General features: G+C 56.2%; 1 protein-coding gene across 1 annotated transcript; it reads right to left on the reverse strand.

Annotated features, from left to right (window-relative positions):
• Positions 1-441: 441 nt before the first annotated feature.
• Positions 442-20,200, reverse strand: EGFL7 (EGF like domain multiple 7). The gene is made up of 10 exons (XM_030000161.2): positions 20,043-20,200; positions 15,114-15,182; positions 8,961-9,146; positions 7,121-7,243; positions 6,780-6,892; positions 5,943-6,038; positions 4,312-4,476; positions 3,332-3,396; positions 2,814-2,976; positions 442-770 (listed from the first exon to the last, which is right to left on the reverse strand). The coding sequence occupies exons 3-10, from the start codon at positions 9,038-9,040 to the stop codon at positions 748-750; spliced, it is 828 nt and encodes a 275-aa protein (XP_029856021.1). The 5' UTR covers positions 9,041-9,146; positions 15,114-15,182; positions 20,043-20,200; the 3' UTR covers positions 442-747.
• Positions 20,201-20,481: the final 281 nt, after the last annotated feature.

The raw sequence follows: 20,481 nt of genomic DNA on the forward strand, positions 1-20,481 counted from the left end.
ATTCAGAACAAGCTGCTGCAGCTGTCATGCTAAGAAGCGGTGAGGCACCAGCCACCTCCAGCGCTCACGGAGGGAGGCTGGTCCCAGAGAGCAGAACAGAAGCGGCAGCGATGGGCACCCGCCCCCTGTACCCAGCCAGCGCCGTACCTTTGCAGGGACCAGTTGTACCCGTCCCCTGCCATGATGCCTGGCTTGGGGTTACCCCCTCTGCCACAAGTCCTTTTTGGCCGTAGCCCTCCAAATGCAGGACTTGTCCCTGCCTTCCTTGGGTGGGAGCAGGTAGGGGGAGCGTGGTGGGGGCAGCTGTCCTGCCCCGGCCAGGTCTGTGCTCGGCTGGGCAGGCAGCACGACCAGCCCTGTGCCCCCTGCTCCCTGGGAGATGGTGTCCCAGGGTAATGCTAAGTAAAAGCCAGGCAAAGCTAAGCACCACACGGCCTCACGTACAGCTTGTCTCTCTGGCACAGCCAGACCGGCACTAATGGCACGAGGTAAGGCATTTATTTTCTGCCTCTCCATCAGGAAGGGGCTGAGATGCTGAGGGCTCAGAGTCCAGTATGGAAGTAACTGCGTGACCTTTGATAAGGTGAGTTGGAAGAGAAAATGATGGAGATGCTGATGGGAAACCAGCCTTCTCCTGCTACCCTGTGCCTTCCTGTAGATGATGTGGCTTCGGCCCCAGCCTGGGGCTGGAGAGTGAGAGAAGAACTGCGGATGCATGCATCTTGCTCCAATTCCTTGGGTGCTCGGCTAGAGTTCATTCTTGCAGGAACCTGGGAAGACAGAAAAAAACCCCCAACAATCCAGTAATATTGTTAGCTTGGGTTTGCTTTGTCTCCTTCCCTGAGAAGGATGAGGTTGACCTCAACCTCTGTGAGTGTCACCCACACTTGATGCTTTCCCTTTGCCAAACAACCCCAGGCTGGCTCTGTCCTGCCACATTTGGGAACGTCACCCTCGCCTCCCCAGCGTGCTGCAGTCCTCACCAGCCTCGCCTGGGCCTGGGAAGTCCTGTGCAAAGTATCCCAAGGTTGGAGGTGGGGGGGGGGGCGAAGCCAGTGACAATACCACTGGCTGCCCCAGGATGGGAGGCTGGGACCAGCCTGTCCCTGCCACGGACGCAGCTGGTGGCTCTGTGTGACAGTAATCAGAAGCAGGTGCTGCTGGTCACCAAAGTCCCCAGCACCCAGCGAGCTCCTGGGCTGGGGAAGGGACCACACGGGGTGGCTGTGCCACAGCTACATGCTGTTGTGGGTCCGTCTTGCTGTTAACTGGCTGTGTCACAGCTGAGCATTGACAGTCTGTGCTGAATTGGGGGTAATTCAGACTTAGAGGGGCTAAAATGGTTATGGCTTAAAGAGATCTGGTCTTATGCCTTCACTGGTGGTTTAAAGAAAAGAAAATTATTTTTAGTCCTTACACACATCCCCACTGGGCAGATAATTGGAGGGTGCAGTTGTATCTTAGCATTCAGTTGTAAAATGCTTCACAAGGCACAGAAAATGGATGGCTGCTTTACTCTCCATGGGATGCCCTTCAAGCCCCAGTGCTTGCTGGAGTATGAAAGGACAGTCTTGAGTCCTCCAGGGACTTTCAGGACCATGAGAGGGACGAAAACAAGTTTTGCTTGCTGGAACAGGCTTGGCAGAAGTTAATTTCAGGACTTTGGAGTCATCCCTTGGAATAAATCCATGTTACCTTGTGATACTGCTCACATTCCTCGGTGCTGTCACTAATAATATGTATAGGGCAGTACTAGGAAACTCGTTCTGCTGGAACACTCATGATGATTACCCCTTTCTGCGATGTTTTTTAAGTGTCTATTTGCAGCTACTTAGTTTTCAAACAAGTTCTTTGAAGTTTTTTATATCTAAGCCATTACTGCAAGCAGTGAACTGGGACTGGATATGCCCTGAAACACAGTTTCCCCTTAAGTCTTTCCAAGCATCCTCACGCCTCTGCCATGAGCACCAGGCTGCCGCTGCACACCACCTCCTGAGCCGGCCCAGTCGTGCCTAGTTTCTGGGTGTGTTTGACTGGAATTATTTAATGGGAAAAAGAGCTGCAAAGAGCTGCCTATCAAATAAAGTGTTCATATGGTTTATGCTCTGCTCTGAGTCAAGCTGCAGTGCTCCAGGGAGAGCTCTGCACATACCTCAGGGACCCGAGGAGATGCTGCCCTGCTCTGCCATGCTGGGGGGGAGCATGCCAGGCAGGACCTCCCCCACCTTCAGCCATTTCACACGAGAGCTCTCACCAGTGTCTCTTCTTCAGAGTTTGCTACTTAAGAGACCCTCTCTGGTCCACTGCTTGGCAAAGGACTGGTCTGTAGACTTCAAAAAGAAATGCCTAAAACTTCCCAGGCTCGTAAATCTGCCAATTTCCGCACGCTCCCTGCACTTTCCTGATTGACTTTTTGGGCTGTTAATTTCGTAAGAGTTAGGGTTTCTTTTCTACGGGCTAAGTTATAACGGTACAGGAAGGGAACACAGCCGGCGAGGGTGCAGACTGGGAGACGTGACCCACTGCTCATAGTGGGCTCCCTCTGATTCTGCCCCAGAGCCACATTTCCATGTGCCGATCTTACGATTTGGCTGCTACAAGGACGGTCAGATGGTGCAGCCATAGAAACAGCTTTGAAATGAAGCTAATGGGCTGTTTGTGTTCATCTTTTATTAATTACAGGCTGCTGAGCTTGAGGGAGATAGAGATTAATAGTGGTTTATGTGTTACTGATCTCGTTGGCCTGCATCTGCTCACCGTGGCCAGTGTGGGTGGAGTGAAATACTTCAACCCTGCTTTTTCCAGGCACTTACATGTCTCCAGCCGCTCCTCAAGGAAAGAGATCTGCTCGCTCAGGGAGTCGATTCTGTCCAGTTGCTGGAGGGAGTGGGACAGCCGGCTGATGGGGTCTGCGCCGACATCCTCCGGCGCAGATGGCATGAGGTTGTGGAAGGGGGCCAGCACCAACTGGAGTTTCTGCAGGGAGAAGGAGAGCCGTGAGCGTGTCCTCCCCAGCCAGGAGGATCACCCGGTGGGACACAGCATGCTGCCTGCTGGGGTGCACCCCACCGGGGCGGCACGCCAGCCGGCTCGTGGGGCTTTGGTTGCATTCAAAGGGCCGCTGGGCTGGAAGAGCTGCTGTGTGGGTGCTGCCGGCAGCGCGGAGCACAGCTGGGATCGCTGCGGCGTGAGGCCAGCATGATGTTAAAAATAGAGCCGGGGCGGAGGGAAACCCTGGCTGCAAACAGCCCAGGGTGGGAGCTGGCTGAGAGCAGCCTCGAGCTGCAACAGGGCAGTGAGGGCAGGACAGAGGTGTGTGCTGAAAGCTCACCTGCTCCAGCGCTTCCACTCTGCTCTTCAAGTCTTTCATTTCTTCCTTCATTTCACTGGGGGGACCTGAAAAAGTGACCAAGAGAAGGTCAGTGGGTAAAAGCCCATTGCCTGAGGTGAAGTGGAAGGTGCTGGGGAGAGACATTGCTGCAGGGCTCAGGCCAAGCTCTGCTGCTTTCCACTCCTCTCCTAGTGAACCCCCAGGGTCTGTCCCGCTGGGACCAGCCCCAGAGCATCAATGGGATCCAACACCTGCTGCAAGCACTGGCATCTAGTCCTGCTGCTAACGCGCACAAGCCTCTCCTTCCTGCTGGAGTACCTGCAACGAAGTGGGGAATTTTTCAGGCAGTGGGGTGATGCTTAAAGGATAAGACGTCTGGTGAAGCCTGGCCTTTCGTGCCTGTGTTGTTAGAGTAGTTAGCACCCGGGTCTGCCCTGTCCCAGGGAGGGCACAAAGGCTTGTCCCTGCTGAGGGCCCTGGACAGGGGATAAAGGCAGGTGGCTTGTGGGGCACGTGCAGATGGTGCCCTGCTCTCCCAGGTGTTTACTGCGTGATGCCTGTGCTGGCCACAGCGCATTATTACTCACGGTACGAGTTTGAAGTGTCACAGCGCGTACCAAAAGTAATAATGGGCCGTCACCAGCGGCGCCCGCCGCTCCTCATGGCTCCGGACTTGCCCTGTGGGAAGGATGACGATGATGGAGAGAACAGCCACATCCCGGACGCCGCATGCCACGGCCAGGCTCTGTCACCCTTGCAGATGGAGCAGTGGCTGGACTTGTGCACAGGGGAGGTTGTTTGGGAGGTAGAGGGACTCCTGGGTCACTGAGAATAAAGCTGAGTGGGTTTGGCTGGCGTCCCCTCTCCTGTCTCTTGCCACTCCCGCTCCAGCCACCCTGTGATGCTGAGTGTTAATCCCAGCTTTCATCGAAGGCCCCGAGCAGCCGGGGCTGTCCTGCAACAGGGGTGGGACAGGTTACCTGCTTGGCTGAAGGTTTCTGGCTCGGGCGCTGGCACCAGGGGCTGGCACACCTTGTCGTCGGCAGTGAGGCTGAAGCCATCCCGGCAGGCGCAGCGGTAGCTCCCAGCCGTGTTGATGCAGAGCTGACCGCACCCGTGGCTCTGGCCGACACACTCATCCACGTCTGAAACCACAGGTACGGCTCAGCGAGGACAGGGGTGGTGAGGAGGTGCTCACCAGGGGCGAGAGGCGCGGATGGCTCAGCCACGCGAGCCGGGGTCCTGCTGCCCCTGCTAGAGCCGCGTGGGCTCGCGCAGGGTGGGGATGCAATGGGACCCCGGACCGAGCTGGCATTTGTGCTGGGGACAGCTCTGGGTGCTCTCAGCACTGCAGGGTGTGAGTACAAGACCCGCCAGTGCCTGGGACAGCCTCTCCTCTTGCACCCGGCTGGAGTAAACCTGGGCTAACCCCAAGGGGGATCTGGCCTCCCCAACTCCACCCGCTCCCCCCACAAAAGAGCCAGAAACAAAAGCTGTGGTCAGAAATGTCCCAGCTCTAACTGGGCAGGCGCAGGCAGTGCTCAGCTCTCATCCCGGATTTATGGCCGGGGTTTTGGTTCCAGCCAGCCGTGGCGAGGAGCTATCAGCCTTTCAAGTGTGTACAAAACCCAGTAACCTCTCCTCACACGGGGGAGTTATTAAAGCTGTTCCCACAAAGCAAAATGAGCTGAACCGCTTCCCACGCCCAGGCGAATCTGTTTTAGGCAGTGGGAAAATCCTTTCCCCCCTGCGCTGGAGCCGGAGCTGTCAGCGATGTGCTCAGCTCTGCCTGGCCCAGCATGGGTCAATGCCACACGCTCCTCCTCTGCTTTACAGGAGGGCGAAAAGCCGGGAAATGCCGTGGCAGGGGCTTGCACCATGCTGGTGTGCACCATGCTGCCTGATTTCCCTGTGCTCCGGTGAGGAGCACCGGGCTGCGCTCATGCTGGAGAGGAGCTCTGTGCCTGGAGATCGCCAGGCTTCCCCTCCACCCCCAGATATTTTCAGTTCACAGATTTAGTCTCTGCAGCAAATGGGTGTCTTAGTTTACAGCGAGAATTTGCAAAGCCTGGGAGATGGGTCATTACAAACACACAATCTCAGGCCAACCCCACAAGTGTAAAACGGCTGCTCTGCAGAAAGCCTTTCGCTTGCTGCACAGTCATGGCAGAGTACAGCCTCTGCTCACGCTGACCTAGCGCGGAGCAGCAGCAGAGAGAAAATGTGGATGCCAGGGCTGCACATGAGGGCTGGGAGCACTGAGGCAGCCAAAGGGAGGTCAGAGCTCCCCTGGGAGCCAAGCTTCCCGTCCTTTCCTGGCCAGACCATCAGGCAGCGCTGCCCTGGAGCAATACGTGTAGGTGTGCACGTGTGTGTGCGTGCGGAGGCATAACACACTGGTTTCCCTCTGTGGTCTGAGTAGTACCAGGCATGTGCCAAGGCCTGGTGAGGAGCCACGGTGCTGGTCCCCGTCCCCCACCAAGGATTCAGTCTGTGGGCAGAAGACCTCCAGAGCCCCATGGCAGCTCTGCTGCTCCCCAGAGAAGTTCTCCTGGCAGCAGTGGGGCAGGCCCGATTCAGGGAGCCTGGAGGGGAGCAGCACAGCTCGTACCTGTCTGGCAGGCTCGCCCCGTCCAGCCAGGCGGGCAGGCGCATCTGCCGGGGAAGGTGCAGCTCCCACCGTTCTGGCACGGCACCCAGCAGAGAGCTGCAAGACAAAACATGGGCACAGCATCACCGGGCAGCTCTGGGGGCCCTGAGCTTCCTCCCCTGCCACCGTGGGTATGTGTAGACACACACACAGCGCGCACACACACACACAGCAAAACACACACCAGCACCAGCCCAGGGCCAGGATGCTTTGCCCCAGCCCCAAAGTGGTGGGGTTGAGCTGACTGGGGTGCACAGGATGGGTGGGATAACAGGACCGTGGTTTTGCAGCCTGGAAAGAGGCCGAGGCGCCTGCAGCCAGCGCAGCCAGCAGGGAGGAGGGCTGACGGGCAGCAGCAGGCACTGGGAAGCCCCTGGTGCTGCGCTCTGAGCCCATCTGGGGATGGACTAGCTGCTGATGTGGTTTGCATTTGTTTTGTGCTGTACATCATGATTGCCTCCTGAAAGCATTTCTCTTCTATTACTGCTGATTTATATGGAAAGGACTTACTCGTTTTATTTATCCTCTGGTAACTATAAAGTTAATAGGCGATCCCAAAGGAAAAAGGCCTGCGAGGCAGCAGAGAAAGCCTGGGAATTAATCAGAAATTGAACCACATTTGGTTGTGATGCCGAAAATTTAAATGCTTTCCTACAGGGAGAATCCGCCTGACAGGCAGAGTGCTGCTAAATGAGAGAGCTGGCTGCCGGGGCCTCGTCCAGGGACCTGAGCTACCCGGGCCATGGGGTCTGGGGGAAGGGCGAGCGCTGGCACCGGGGTGGCACAGCAGCCTCTTACCTCTGTCGCAGCTGAGCGTGTGGCTGTTAGCTCTGCTCCAGCCGGGACAACACGAGGCCACGGGCTGGGGCAGCTGCTTGTACGCCCGCCGGTAGGCAACCCTGTAGATGGTCCTGCAACGCAAGGATGGGGCTGAGCTGGGTGACTGAGCGTCTGCCCCCAGCCCCCCATCCCGTTCCCACGCCAGCGGGTCAGACCCCCTGCCCAGGGGCTGGAAGCCCCTTCCCTAGGGATCAAGGCAGGACTCCCCCCTTCCGCAGCCCCCGTGGGTCACTGCCTCGCTGGGACGGATCCGGCTCCCTCTCAGGGACCAGGTCCGTGGTGCAGGCGGCTGCCCTCACCTGTAGGTGCTGCAGAGGCGGTGGCCCTGGCAGGTGGTGAGGTAGGGCTGGTAGACGGGCTGGACGTGGGACTCGGTGTAGGCGGCCGTCCGGCTCTGCGGCGCAGCGGCACAGACTCTGCGGCTGCGGAGAGGGGAGCGGGTCAGACACCGGCTAAAAAACAACCCACTGCTTCTCCCTTCGGGGCAAAGGGGCTCCACTGATTTACATCAGCCCAGGACGTGGCCTGACAGTCCCTCCCTACAGAGGGCTATTTAAACAGCAGCGGCTAATTGCCCGAGTGACCCAGGAGGCTACTTCAAGCTGTTTTGGGGCGGCGACACAAAGCTTGAGCACTGCAGGCTGCACGGGCTCTTTCTCCCCAGCCCCTGCACGAAGGCGCTGACGTCTCCTCGTACACTCACCCCGGCACAGTCCCTCCGTCCCGGGGGAGCAGTCGGGGCCCAGATTTAGGGGAAGATTTACTCAAAGCAGATCTCCTTCCATTCATCGCCTCCCTTCCCCTAAACTAATTCACTTTCTGGGTGGATTTTTCTTTTCTGAGACTTTTGCAGTCCTGAAATGGATGTCCCTGTGGTCACCAAGAAATTAATGATTTCACAGGAAGGGTCAGGCTCACCGCAAAAAAGTAGAGGCCAGACGAAAGTCACCCTCCAGTCTTCCTAGGATAACTGTGATCCAGTCAAAAACTTTCCCAAGGTTAACAGCCAAAGCGGTCTTGGTTAAAAATTCTTTTTTCCAACATTTTCCACCCCAAGCAGGTCAGTTCCACTGAGGAACTCGTCTACTTGTCTCAGCCTCCCAGCCCAATTAGAAACTAGAATAAAAAGCCTGGGAATTAGCATGGACATCAGATGGCTTCCATTAACTCCAGAAAACTCCTCTCAGCCTCACTGATTAATGCTATAGAACACGCAAGTTTTAAATGGCAATTGTTTGCTTTGCAAAATTTAGAATAAAGCTAAAGCTGCAGCCTGTGCGTGCAAACGAGGAATTCAGCCTGCAGTTTTAGTCACAACCAGAATGCAATAGGTTTAACGCTAGAGGAGAGTATTTCAGTGTGAAAACAAACTTTGTAGAAAATGTGAGCTGTATTTGGGGAGAGGGTGTTGAGCTTGAGGTCCTTTTGGCTGGGGAAGAAACTGGGGCACCGAGCTCTGGGCTTCCTCTGACCCAGTGGGAGCTGAGCTGTGCTGGGATCCAGGGCATCGTGTCGGACCCATTTCCCGCAAAGGGAAGGGGAATCTCTGGAGCTGCCGCTCCCGGGCTTGCGGGACCATGGATCGCAGCCACCACAGCATCCCAGGGAGCACAGGGCACAGCAGGCAACAGCCCGCCGGGGCTTTCCACACCTGCGTCCCCTGGAAGGTGCGTCCGCTCAGAGCTGGGAGGCTGCATCCTCCTTTAATGGCTTGTTTGCAAGGCTTGACTGGTGTGATAGCAAGACTGCGCGCATATTTTTGTGCAAGGATGCGCTTGAAAGAAACAATAATAATTAATGAACAGCTCAGGGCCTGATCAGCTTTTGACCCTCCCGGACAAAAAGCTCAGAGTGTCTTTGTGTCCCCTGCATGGAGCTAAATGGAGTCAGGACATTTTCTCTGAGAGGTTTTTTTGCTTCAGTGACAAAACAAACAAACACCAGCGAAGGGCTGCCGAGTCCCAGCTATGTCAGGAGGACTCAGCAGAGCCTTCTCTTGCCTCCTCGCCAGCCCGACGAGCTGCCTATGCACGTGCAGCCAGCTGGCTGAACAGGGCTCTTCATCACCCAGAGAGGATGCGCCTTGCCGTGACGTGCAGATGGGCACACCCGGGAGATGCAGACAAAAAGGGGGCTTACCCTGCCCGGGCAAAGCCGTCCGTGCTGGTCACACTGAGGATGAAGAGGAGTCCCGAGAGGAGGCAGCCGATGCGGCGCATGTCCTGTCCCTCCCGCTGTGCCCCAGGCTGTGCGGCACGACCGACTCTCGCTCTTTGGTGGGATGCGCTGGCTCCTACCGCATGTCTCGCCCTTCAGCGGGGAACCCTGCAACCAAGAGAAGAGCGGTGTGAATGTGTGGCATCTGTCCCCGGCCGGTGACGTCTGATGGAGCTGTGGGGACAGGGCCAGCCCCCGCTCCCATGGTAAGAGCGACGGCGCTGGGTGTGCAGAGACCCTCCGAGGGCAGCGCAAGGGGCTGGGGCAGGAGCACACTTGGTGGCAACAGAGCAGTGTGACATGCCAAAGCACAGGGGAAGAGGGGACACGAGCGACCAGTGAACCCCTGGCAAGGCGGGCGCTCCTCCAGGCATAAACCAGCTTTGCTCCACTCCAGTCACCGGCGTGGCAGTGATTTACCCCAGGGGGATGCCTGGCCCAGCACATAGGAGATGCTCTCACGGCGCCGGGGAGCGAGTGGTAGGGAAGGGACCTGTGTTGCTCTGAAATACGCTGCCAATTCCAGGCAGCGAGGGCAAAACAATGGCCTGTAATTCTTAATCCATACAGAATTGTAAAGCTGCATTTTCCCACCACATAACACACTGAAATCTGATCTTCTTCTCTTTAAAATACAAGTTCTTGCCAGAGAAAAGAGCTGTAAGGGCCATATATACTGTCTGCAGAGTCAGTACTAACCAAGTCGCGAATAAAGAGGCTTTGATTTTCTAGCAGAGGACAAATACGAAACAAGGCTGAAGGAGGTCAATAGCGATATCTAATTTAAACAATATCTAATTTAAACAAAATAGTTGGCCTCCGGATGGCAGCAGTCAAAGCAGGAAGAAATAAAGAAACCCACCTTAAATATATGCCAATTAAAGAAAGAATCAGTCTTTCCAATTAAACCTTGGGAAAGGAGTAGCTTTATGGGGAGGCAACACAAAACGAAACATCCTTCTGAAACTGCAAATGAACTTTCTAAAATCCCCAGGTGACGTGGGGCGGGATTGGACTGGAGAGTTGCAGGTTCATCCCCAAACTCCTTTGGGAAAATTCCTAACTCCGAGCCAAATTGTTAGGGATAACCATCCCAAATCTGTAGATGCTGCAGGTCTCAAAGCCCTTCTCCAAGGGACTCAGTATCATCTTTTCCTTTGTGCAGGTGAAAAAACTGAGGCATGGAGAGATGCAGACCCGCATCTGGAGAGAAACCAGCCTGGTGCCTTCCTGCCCCTTAATCTCAAATGTCTTGTGCATGTTTCCATGCAGTGATAGCGCTGAGCGAGGCGGACGGCTGGCTGAGCAGCCCCTTCCCCTCCTCACCCAGCCAGGGACTCATCTCAGTCCATGAGCGGGGCACATGGCTCTGCCTGGCCGAGCAATAAGGAGGCTTCGTGTCACAGCAAATTGACTACATCGCTATAAAACACTTGGTCCCTGAATTCAGCGGGACTGCAGAAGCTGAGGGTCTGGCTCCAGGACAGTGAGGGATAGCAACGTGCCCACCCTGCTCCTACAGTGGTATGAGCTATTCCCATGGAGCCGCAGCCCAGGAGGGAGCTGCAGATGCCCGGGCCCATCTTAACCTCCGTACAAGCCCAGCTTTGAGGATGTAAGGAGGATTTTGGTGACGTAAAGCCTGTAGTCCTCCATTTTCCTCCAAACGCAGCAATAAATTTCATCTTCTAATGTTTAATATATGGTAGCTCCACCATCAGGAAATCAAATCTTGGTTGACCTGCAGGAAAGTTTTAAAAAAATAGTGAAGAAACCCTCCTGGAGACATCCCAGGGACACTAGTGTACGGAGGCGTACTAACTCCCCACTGCTCAGCCAGCCGGCTTTTCCCAGGGCTATGCTGGGACACATATTTTCCTTACAATCACAAAGCCCTAGACTAGCGGTGCTTCTCCAGAAGTCTGTAAGTCAGACTCTGCCAACCATCTCCATTCTCCCACAGGATTCCCGTGACTGCTGTGGGAGCTTTCCCTGTGGGGAAGGCAAGAAATGCAGGGCACAAGCCTAAAATATAGACAGTTTGTTTTTTCGCTTTGAAATGGAGTGGCATTGCCCTACCTCAAGTGGGTCAGAGTATCCCTCTGGGTCATAAAATTATGGTTGCTTCATACCAGAAAAAGTTTCAAAAGTGGAAAATATGATAGTCTGTACTTGTCTTTTTTATGAGCTTATGAAAATCAGCCTTTTTAAAGCCACTGAAGATCCTCCAACCTGTTGCCACTACCTATTCTAATACTCCTCTTTTAAAGCACATAACTTAAAGAAAATCTTTTCATGCTTAAGAAAAAAAAGAGGGTTTTTGTCACTGCCTTTCTAGTCTCTCAGATGAAGAGGTGAAGCCCCATGGTCTGGCAAGTGAAACTATGTGGGTGCATCTCAGCTTCTGCTGTTTCAGGGGGCAGCGGTCTCCTCGGCTGGCCATGTGCTCCTCTGAGTCTGGGGGTCCCTCTCCCACCAGCCAGAAACGTTCCCATTACTCTCCTGAGTCTGCTCTCGCCTAACCCACCACAGGCACCAACAGGAAAATACAACCCACCGTGTGGGTGAGCAGCGCTTCGTCCAGCTCTGCCCATGAAACCAAGCTGATGGCAGCAGTAGGAATCGGGGTCTGTCTGCAAAGTGGTACAAGAGAATCCAGTCCCTCAGGAGGATGCAACTACCCTCACGGGAACACGACAGCTGCGCTTTTTCAAACAGCCCGGCCTGGTTCTGCAGGTGAAACCGCTGCTCCCAAACCGCGCACTGGACCTCGCCTGTGCCCTTAGAGCCCAACCCTCCTGGAGAGGGTCAGCATCAGCAGCAGGGAGATGGATTTTTCCCTTACAAACCACCTCCAGCTGTTCTCTGCGCAGGCTGGCATGCAGGCACCGCGGAGCACAGGCACCGCGGAGCACAGGCACGGGGACCCGGGCGCGACTTGGGGACGAGGGAAGGGGACACCGCGGAGCAGGCTGCGGGGGTATGGCACCGCGGGGCAGGGCGCAGGGACACGGCTACCATCAGCAGGGACAGGGCTACCATCAGCAGGGACACGGCTACCATCAGCAGGGACAGGGCTACCATCAGCAGGGACACGGCCAGCGCGGAGCAGGGCGTGGGGATGCCCACCCCGGTCCTCCGGCAGGCCGACCCCCGCTCCCCCGGGCGCTGCACCCCCCCGGGGCAGGCGGAGCCCCGCCCGCCGGTCCGGGCACTGCCCGCAGCCCTGCCGCCGCAGCCGCCCCCCGCCCCGTCCCCGTCCCCGTCCCCCCCCCGCCGGAGGATGCGGCCGCTGCCCCCCCCCCCCGCCCGCCCCTTCCCCGGCCGTGCCGGCCGCCCGCCGGGACTCACCGGTGGCGGTGCCGGAGCCGCGGAGTGGGAGCCGCGCCGCGGCCCCCCGCGCACATTTCCTCCCCCGGCCCGAGCCGGTCCCTCCGCCCCGGCCCAATGAGCTCCCGGCGGGGAGGAAAGCGGAGCCTCCCGGCCGGGGGGGAAGCGCCGGGGCTCGGGGAGCCTCCGCCTGCCCCCGCCCCGCCGGCCCCCGCCAGCCGCCACCTGCCCCCGCGCCCCCCGCCGAGGTGCCCCGGATCCCCGGGGGACGTGCAGGGACAGGGCAGGACCCCCCGGGAAGTCTGGTCCTGGGGGGACCCCCCACCCAGAGAAGTCTGGTCCTGGGGGGACGTGCAGGGACAGGGCAGGACCCCCCCCAGAGAAGTCTGGTCCTGGGGGGATGGCTAGGGATGGGGCAGGACCCCCCGGAGAAGTCTGGTCCTGGGGGGACGTGCAGGGACGGGGCAGGACCCCCCCAGAGAAGTCTGGTCCTGGGGGGACGTGCAGGGGACGGGGCAGGACCCCCCCAGAGAAGTCTGGTCCTGGGGGGACGTGCAGGGATGGGGCAGGACCCCCCGGAGAAGTCTGGTCCTGGGGGGATGGGTAGGGACAGGGCAGGACCCCCCCGAAGAAGTCTGGTCCTGGGGGGACGTGCAGGGACGGGGCAGGACCCCCCCAGAGAAGTCTGGTCCTGGGGGGATGTGCAGGGATGGGGCAGGACCCCCCCAGAGAAGTCTGGTCCTGGGGGGACGTGCAGGGACGGGGCAGGACCCCCCCAGAGAAGTCTGGTCCTGGGGGGACATGCAGGGATGGGGCAGGACCCCCCCACAGAAGTCTGGTCCTGGGGGGACGTGCAGGGACGGGGCAGGACCCCCCCAGAGAAGTCTGGTCCTGCGGGGAAGTGCAGGGACAGGGCAGGACCCCCCGGGGAAGTCTGGTCCTGGGGGGACCCCCCACCCAGAGAAGTCTGGTCCTGGGGGGACATGCACGGACAGGGCAGGACCCCCCCTCCCAGAGAAGCCCAGCCCAGGGTGGGGGGCGCATACTGGCATTGTGCCCCATGTGTTGTTGCTGCCGCCCTGACCCCGGTGGCGGTGGGATTGCAGGGGATCCCTGCCCTGGCATTGATCTGGAGCCTTACCTGCAGACTCCCTACGGCAGGCTGAGCCCCACAGCCCTGCCAGCCCGTTCCTGCATGCCCTATGCTACAGGGACACAAGGTCCCTGCCCCCCCCCCCCCCCCAGACCAGCTCTCCTGGGTGGGCAGGGGATTAATGGCAAGAGAAGGAGATCCCAGCATAGCCCCCAGCCCCTCGCCCAGGGGTGTTCAGACTCCGGGGTGAAATGGTCCATCACCAGTGCAGTGGCCAGGGCAAATTTATTTCCCCTTGCTAAAAAAATACTGTAGCTGGTTCTGCGCTCCCCAAGAGGACATTAATTATAAGAGGAGACATCAACTTTTCCTAGGTTAGAGACCTAACACACCATACTGGTCCATAGCCTCCCGCCGTGCCCTGTTAATCCCCCTGAGCTCATTACTACAGCAAAGTCCTCCAGAAGCAGGCGATGAACTGCCAGGACGCCGAGGCTGGTTTCCAGCGAGCCCTAAAGGATGCTTAAAGTATTCCTCAGACGCCCCCATAGCTGTGGAGCAGTGTGAGGATTGACCCGGAGAGACGCCCAAATTCAACACACAGACCCACGCAGGGTGCAGCTCTGCTGGCTTGCCAACACCTGCCCGAGGACAGATCAGGCAGGCCGATCCCCCAGCTGCCTACAGGCTTCTCCAGTTAAATGCCTGGTTATTTATCAAAGCAAATTCTGCAGTTCAGTTTGTGCCAAAATGCCACTTGTTTTGTCTACATTTTTCTCTGGGAAATTAGAGCATAGAGACTTATTGTTTTTAAAATGACTTAGGCGCCTGCCCGTGCACAGAACCAGCCTTAAAGATAGCAGGGGTCTGATGTGCAAATGAATGGCAGGATACAACCCACTGGGAATATTTGTTCCCATTAAGCTTTGCAATTTTTTTGAAAGCATGTAGGCATTTAAAAGAAATATTTACCAGTTAAACAATAATGGCTCCAAAAGAGCAACTGAGATCACCGGCCCATCCCCTGTATTTCCTCATGGATACACTGAGGTTGCTGATTGAACTGGAGCTGTCTCAGGTCATGCTGCACCCTCCGGGGAAGCTGATGGGTGCTAAATGTGCTGGTGTGGGGCTCTCAGGTGGACCCACATAAAAGGAGCATAAACTGCTTTGGTGAGATCCTCCCTCGGGAAGGGAGCAGAGCAGAGGGGAATCAGCTCTGGGACAAGCTGGTGAAGACGGAGCTCCATTGCCAGGGAGGACAGAGCTCGTGGGAGACAGAATCCCTCCCAGCAGCAAGGGAAAGGCTTGCTGATGCTGGTGGAAGCACAACTCTGCGTTACACGGCATCTCACATGGCACAAACAGGTTTGCTCGCTCTGTCTGGATCCAGCCTACCTCTGGGGAATGATTTCAGCTCACTTAATCTCATAAGCACGAAGCACAGGCAACTTTTCCCAAGAGCCTTGAAGGGACGGTAATTATCTTATTATGCAGAGAGTGTTACTGTTTATTCTGGTGTATTGGGGAGATGAAGAGCCTGATACTCAACTTGTTTAATAATTGCAAAATGCATTTTGAAGCCAATGGAAAGCTTCTCCATCTGACCATACTGAAAGCACAGGATCTCATTTCGCAGCCAAGACACTCACCTTATCCGTGGTGCTCCATCATTTGTCCTGGGCAGGGATCCTTTCCTTAAGGAGCGTCTTGGTTTCTTACTGTCAGAACAGAAAAAGCCCACTGTTACATTCCCCTTGTCATGCAGGCAGAAATCAGTGACCCAGCCCTTGCCCATGGACCTGGTGTGGCGTTCCCTGGATGCTCCCAAAGGTCCTTGTGGAGCAGGATGGAGGATGAAAGCAGGATCGTGGCTACAGAGTACCCGTGTGTGGCACTGGCACTGAGCTCACACCGCAAAGGCTCGCTGGTGTGCCGGAGAGGCACGGACACCATGATACCGTGGCAGGGCACAGGGAGGCCCATCCCTGCCCTGCTGTGCAGTGCAGGCTGCACAGCGGGTGTTTTAGGAGCATCCTATGGGTCCTGATCCTCCCCTCGCTCACACGAGCTTGCAGTGTAGGTCACTGTGCTGTGACTGGGGTGGGAAAGGCCAGGCAGACCCACGGTGCCTTTGCACCCTTTGGGGTTGAGCAGGCAGGGATATGAGCAAGAGCTGAGCAGATCAGAAGTTCTGGTTCCACCTAAAGCAGCGCCAGGGCTTTGCTGAATACCAAGCTATACCCTCCAGCAGTTTCCCCAGTGTCCAAGGCTGGGATTTTCCAAGAACCCAAGAGAATGGGGTGCCATGTTCCCGCTGAGACTCTCCTGGGTATATCCAAGTTCCCTTACACTGGTTTGTGATCCCATCTGCTGTACCCCAATACTATATTTTACCATCTTCAGTATATACACACACTCATTTAAGGACAAAGACCCCTAACTGCCCAGGCAACCTTTGCACAAGTCCCTGGGATCCCAAGTGTAAATTTGATGGTGAGAAAGAGGATGGACTCATTGGCACCCAGTGTCCCTCATGGCCCTCATCTTTCAGCTCCTTTTGGGACAACACCACCCGGCACAGGACTAAGCAAGCCGCCTTTCAGGGTCTCCATTAAAGCCTTCTCAGCCAGTAGGCAATTATTCCCTAAGTACACTCAGCATTTTAAAATTCTGCAAGTATTTTAATTGCAAAATGTTTGCTTTTCAGTTCCATTTACTGGGTCAAATCTTTGCTCAAGCAAGTGCCCACGTCAGCTGCTTAAGAACTGCATATAGCCCATTAAAAAAGCATTTAAATCCTCTGCTCTTAGGGAGGGTTCAGTGTCTTATATGCTAATATTCATTATGAAGGGAGGAAATCCCCCAGGACACTGCCTGGCAAAGTTCCCTTGAAACCAGAGGAGTTATGCCAGTTCAGAGTGGGGGAAGATCAGATCTGTTGGCTCTGTTAATATCGGTGTGATGAGCTTCTGACAAAGGCAGTATGGGATTTTGGCTCCTGACTGCAAGTTTGTCTGAATTTGAAGTCCTCCCTGGACCGGTGTTTTACATGTTTCCTCCAAAGCTTTCTCCCTTGCACACTAGAAAAGCACTCCCACGACATCTAATATTAATGCTTGTCTCCAGGCCAAGAAAGAAATGTTTCTGCCCAACCTCCCTTTCAGATTTAACAGTGTCGAAATCTCCTCGTCTCCCACTGGTTTTACCACCAGTGTGAGCTACGAGGCACGCTGAGTGCTGGCCCAGGAGCAGGTCTCAGGCTGAGCACCGGGCTGGCTGCAAAGGTGAGATTTTCACCCACCTCCCCATTTCCTAAAGCCCATCCCACAGAGCTGCCAAGCACATCGCACCCGCCCGGGCAGTGGAGCCAGATCCGACACGACGCTGAGAGCATCCGTGGTGGATTGAGGGCTGGAGGTGTGTGCTGGGCTTCCAGCCAGTCCCCTGTGTGGTAGGTGAGCCCGGAGGGTGTGAGGGTGTCTGGGGCTGGGGTGGGGGGACTCAACTTTGCTCTGGCTCTGTAGGCGTGAAAAAGGAATGATTAACAGAGGAGAATTAATAGGAGATCAGCACTAAGGTTCCACATCAGGAACCCTCTCTTAAGAGAGGAGTGCTTACAGCCCATCACAGTAAATGGGACATGCCCGAGCACACGAGCGCTTCCCTAAACTGGGGCCAGAGGTGCTGAAGTGGCAGATGGAGATAGATGGATGGGGAGACAGACAGAAGAGTGACACACATACAGATGCAAAACTTTTCAGCTGCTACAAGCCATGGCTGACCCCATACCTGCTGTGTACAATGGGCTCTCGCTGGCCTCCACAGGGGTCTTGCACAGAACTGGAAGCACTTGCTAAAGCAATAGGAATTTTTGGTGCTTCTGAAAAAAGGGGGAATAGCTTTTCCTGCTTTAGGACAAACTCTTCTGCTCAGGCTTTTTATAAGGCTGCTTGTAAACTTTACACTTAAGTTTAGGCTTTGGAGCAGCCCCTGTTCTGCAGAGCTCTGTAAGGAAAAACAACCTCCCACTATTCTATTATGTCCCATATTGTTCTCGGTTGCGTCAGCTGAAGACCAGTTATCTCAGTGGAAATCGAGAGGAGTCCATTGATGTCAGCGGGATCAAAGCAGGTCAAACCAAGAAAAGTACTTGGCCCATAGCTCTCAGTCTGTTGACACCAGTTGCCCAGTGCTATGCATATTACAACTGAGATCTGATTCCCACAAAGTTATTTTTTTTTTGCCTGAGTAAGGACTTCACAAGCACTAAGTGTCTCAGGACCGGTATGTTATAACTTAATGTGACCACAGAGACATACAGCAGCCGAGCTGTAGTTGTGCAAAAACAAATGTGTGAACAGGGCAATATCCTGTAGCCAGGTTTATTTTCTCCTATGGGCATGCAGATGAGTTCTTATTTACATTTAGAGGAGGCAGTAATGGCTGCTGTGTAAAAGCTGGGAAATGATTCATCTCACCCAGGAATAAACTGAATTTCGCGGCTTTCTGTGAAATTTCCCTGGCAAAAAGTGGCATTAGTCAGCAGGGAATGGTCCCCCACCCCGCCGTTCCCCTCTGCGTTTTCCCAGTGAATCACTCCCCAAGAAGCGCATGGGAAGCGCGGTGGGAATCGCTGTGATTTGCATGCACGGCTCGGTCCCTTCATCACAGCCATCCCAGTGAGCAGCTCAGGAGAGAGCATCTCTCACAAGACTGGTTTTTGCTCTCATTATCCTTCTCTATCAGGAGAAAGTCTCTAGCTCCAGAAACCTGCACTAAGCGGAGCTCCCCTCTGCAGTCACCTCCCAGGCTAGGGGCAGGACGGGAATCCAAGCCTTCACTTCGGACGAGAGGACGGAGAATGAAATAACATTTCTGATCATCCTCTTCTGTTTGCAGAGACCCTTTTCTTTCTCTGTCTGGTCTGAAACCTCAAGTTAAATCTTCCCTTGCGTTTCGCCATGCCCTTCTGCTGCTGGTGTGACTGTGAGTCAGGTTCGTTTACTCTAATTTGTTGCAGTTTGTAAATCTGTCTCCCCAGAGCCAGCCCCATCTGCAGCAGTAGAGTCTGGGAAATGGCTCAAATGAGCCTGCAGCCCAGATTCAATTTCTCTTCCTTACCTCTAGGGAAACTTGTTCAGAGCTGGTAGTTTAACAGCGTAGTGGGGGACTAACTCAATTGGAAAAATGAATGCTGGGTCACGGGGAACAACATTAAAAATCTGACAGGGCAGACTCAGTGTTTTCTGCTGCTACCCAGAGGAGAGGCGGATTTTTGAGAAGGCTCAGGGTCCAGCCACCGCATCTGGGCTTCTGCCTCGCACAGCTTCCCAAGCGGTGGCAGAGCTTCCCAATCCGCTTTTAATTTTATCACTGACAAAGCCTTGTTAGTTCTTCTTATGTTTGATTCTCTGCCCAGTGAATTGATTCCATGAATGTTAGACCCTGGGAAAAAGTTTGCTTGGTTATTTCTACCGAGAGCCATTCACTGGTGTGGTCCTGCTCCATATTCCCGCACAGCCAGCCAGTGCCTGGGTATCCCAGCTGCTCCTACCCACAGCCAGCCTTTTATCCCAAAATACCCCAGGTGCCTCACAGAAAGCCTCCTGCCTGCATTGTGTAATGCCACAGATTAGGACGGCGGGACCCACGGGTCTGCAGGTAGCTGAAAACAGATACCATGCAAATCACCCAGCTCCATCCTTATAAATTAGAGAGGCTTTGCTGAGCTCCTGGTGTGCGAACACGGGCACGCTCCAGGCTCGGCCGTTAGCCAGGGCAAGCCTCAGGTCTGGGTGATAGCAGGGATGGTCCCTGCCCGCAGCCGCGTCCAGCCCCGCGTCCTGCCTGCGTCCGGGGGCCAAACTCTGCTGCGGTGCAATCTGAAATGAGCAGTGCGGTGTCACGGATCAGGGTCCTGCCGCACCGAGAGCGAGCGGCACCGCCACGTGCTGCGCAGAGGGGAGAGGGAGCAGATGGGGGGAGCACGGGCAGAAGGATGAACAACGTGGTGTTGTATCAGAGGTGTTCGGAGAGCAGGCAGATGGAAAAAGAGAATGAGTTATGGAAAGAAAGGAGATTTGCTGAGAATTTCCAGCGCTCTCGCAGGTATTTGTGCAAGTGTTTGCAGCCTTCCTCTACATGCACAGGAGGTAAAATTTACCCTCTGAGTTCTCCGCTCCTAGAAAACAGCCTGAGTGCCAGTGGGGTGAATTAAAAAGAATAGCGCTGCAGGTTGAGCTCCGCTCTGAGCAAACCAGCGCTGGAGACGCTCCTCAGCTCAGCACGTGCATGGCTGACAGCAGAGCCAGCCTCGCCGGGAGCAGCCGAAGGATGCTTTAAAAACCCGTTCGCCCCGGCAGCCCTTTGCCAGTGCTGTGTGTTCAACCAGCCCCTGAGGATCCCGCCGTCGTCTCTGCCCAAGCAGGGGCAAAAACCCACCCGGAGCTTGCAGGGTCCGGCCCGGCGAGGACACAATCCCACTCCTCCCGGCTCCAGCTCCCCATCCCGTCCGTCCACCCCATCCTCGTCCACCCCATCCATCCCCGCGGCGGCGACGGCTGCGGCTCGTACGGTACCTGCGGCGCCCCGCTGTCCCCCGCTGCGCCGGGAGCAGCCCCGCCGCCGTCCTCCCCGATGGCTCCCGGCGGCCATCCCCGCTTGACCGCCCCGGGTCTGGCGGGCCTGGGCACCCGCCTCGCACCCCCGGCATGGCCGGCCGCCGGCCGCGCACAGGCAGGAGGTGGCTGCCGAGGTGGAAGGGCGGCTTTTTATGCTTTTCTTCCTGTATAAATCAGGCCGGGGATGGACAATCCCAGACAGGACTTCCTGTGTGTGTTGTGCGCTGATAACGGGCGCCGCGAGGAGAACAAACACGGCCGCCCCGCGCCCAGAGGGGGAGAGGGGCCGCGGGGCGGCACCCCTACACCGTGCCCACCGGGGACGGCCACGGGGTGCCGAAACGGAGAAGAGGCAGCCACGCGTCCCCGGGGACACGGGGAGGGAGAGGGCTGCCCG

This window comes from Aquila chrysaetos, chromosome 24 (genome assembly GCF_900496995.4).
Source record: "Aquila chrysaetos chrysaetos chromosome 24, bAquChr1.4, whole genome shotgun sequence".
NCBI classification, from domain to species: Eukaryota; Metazoa; Chordata; class Aves; order Accipitriformes; family Accipitridae; genus Aquila; species Aquila chrysaetos.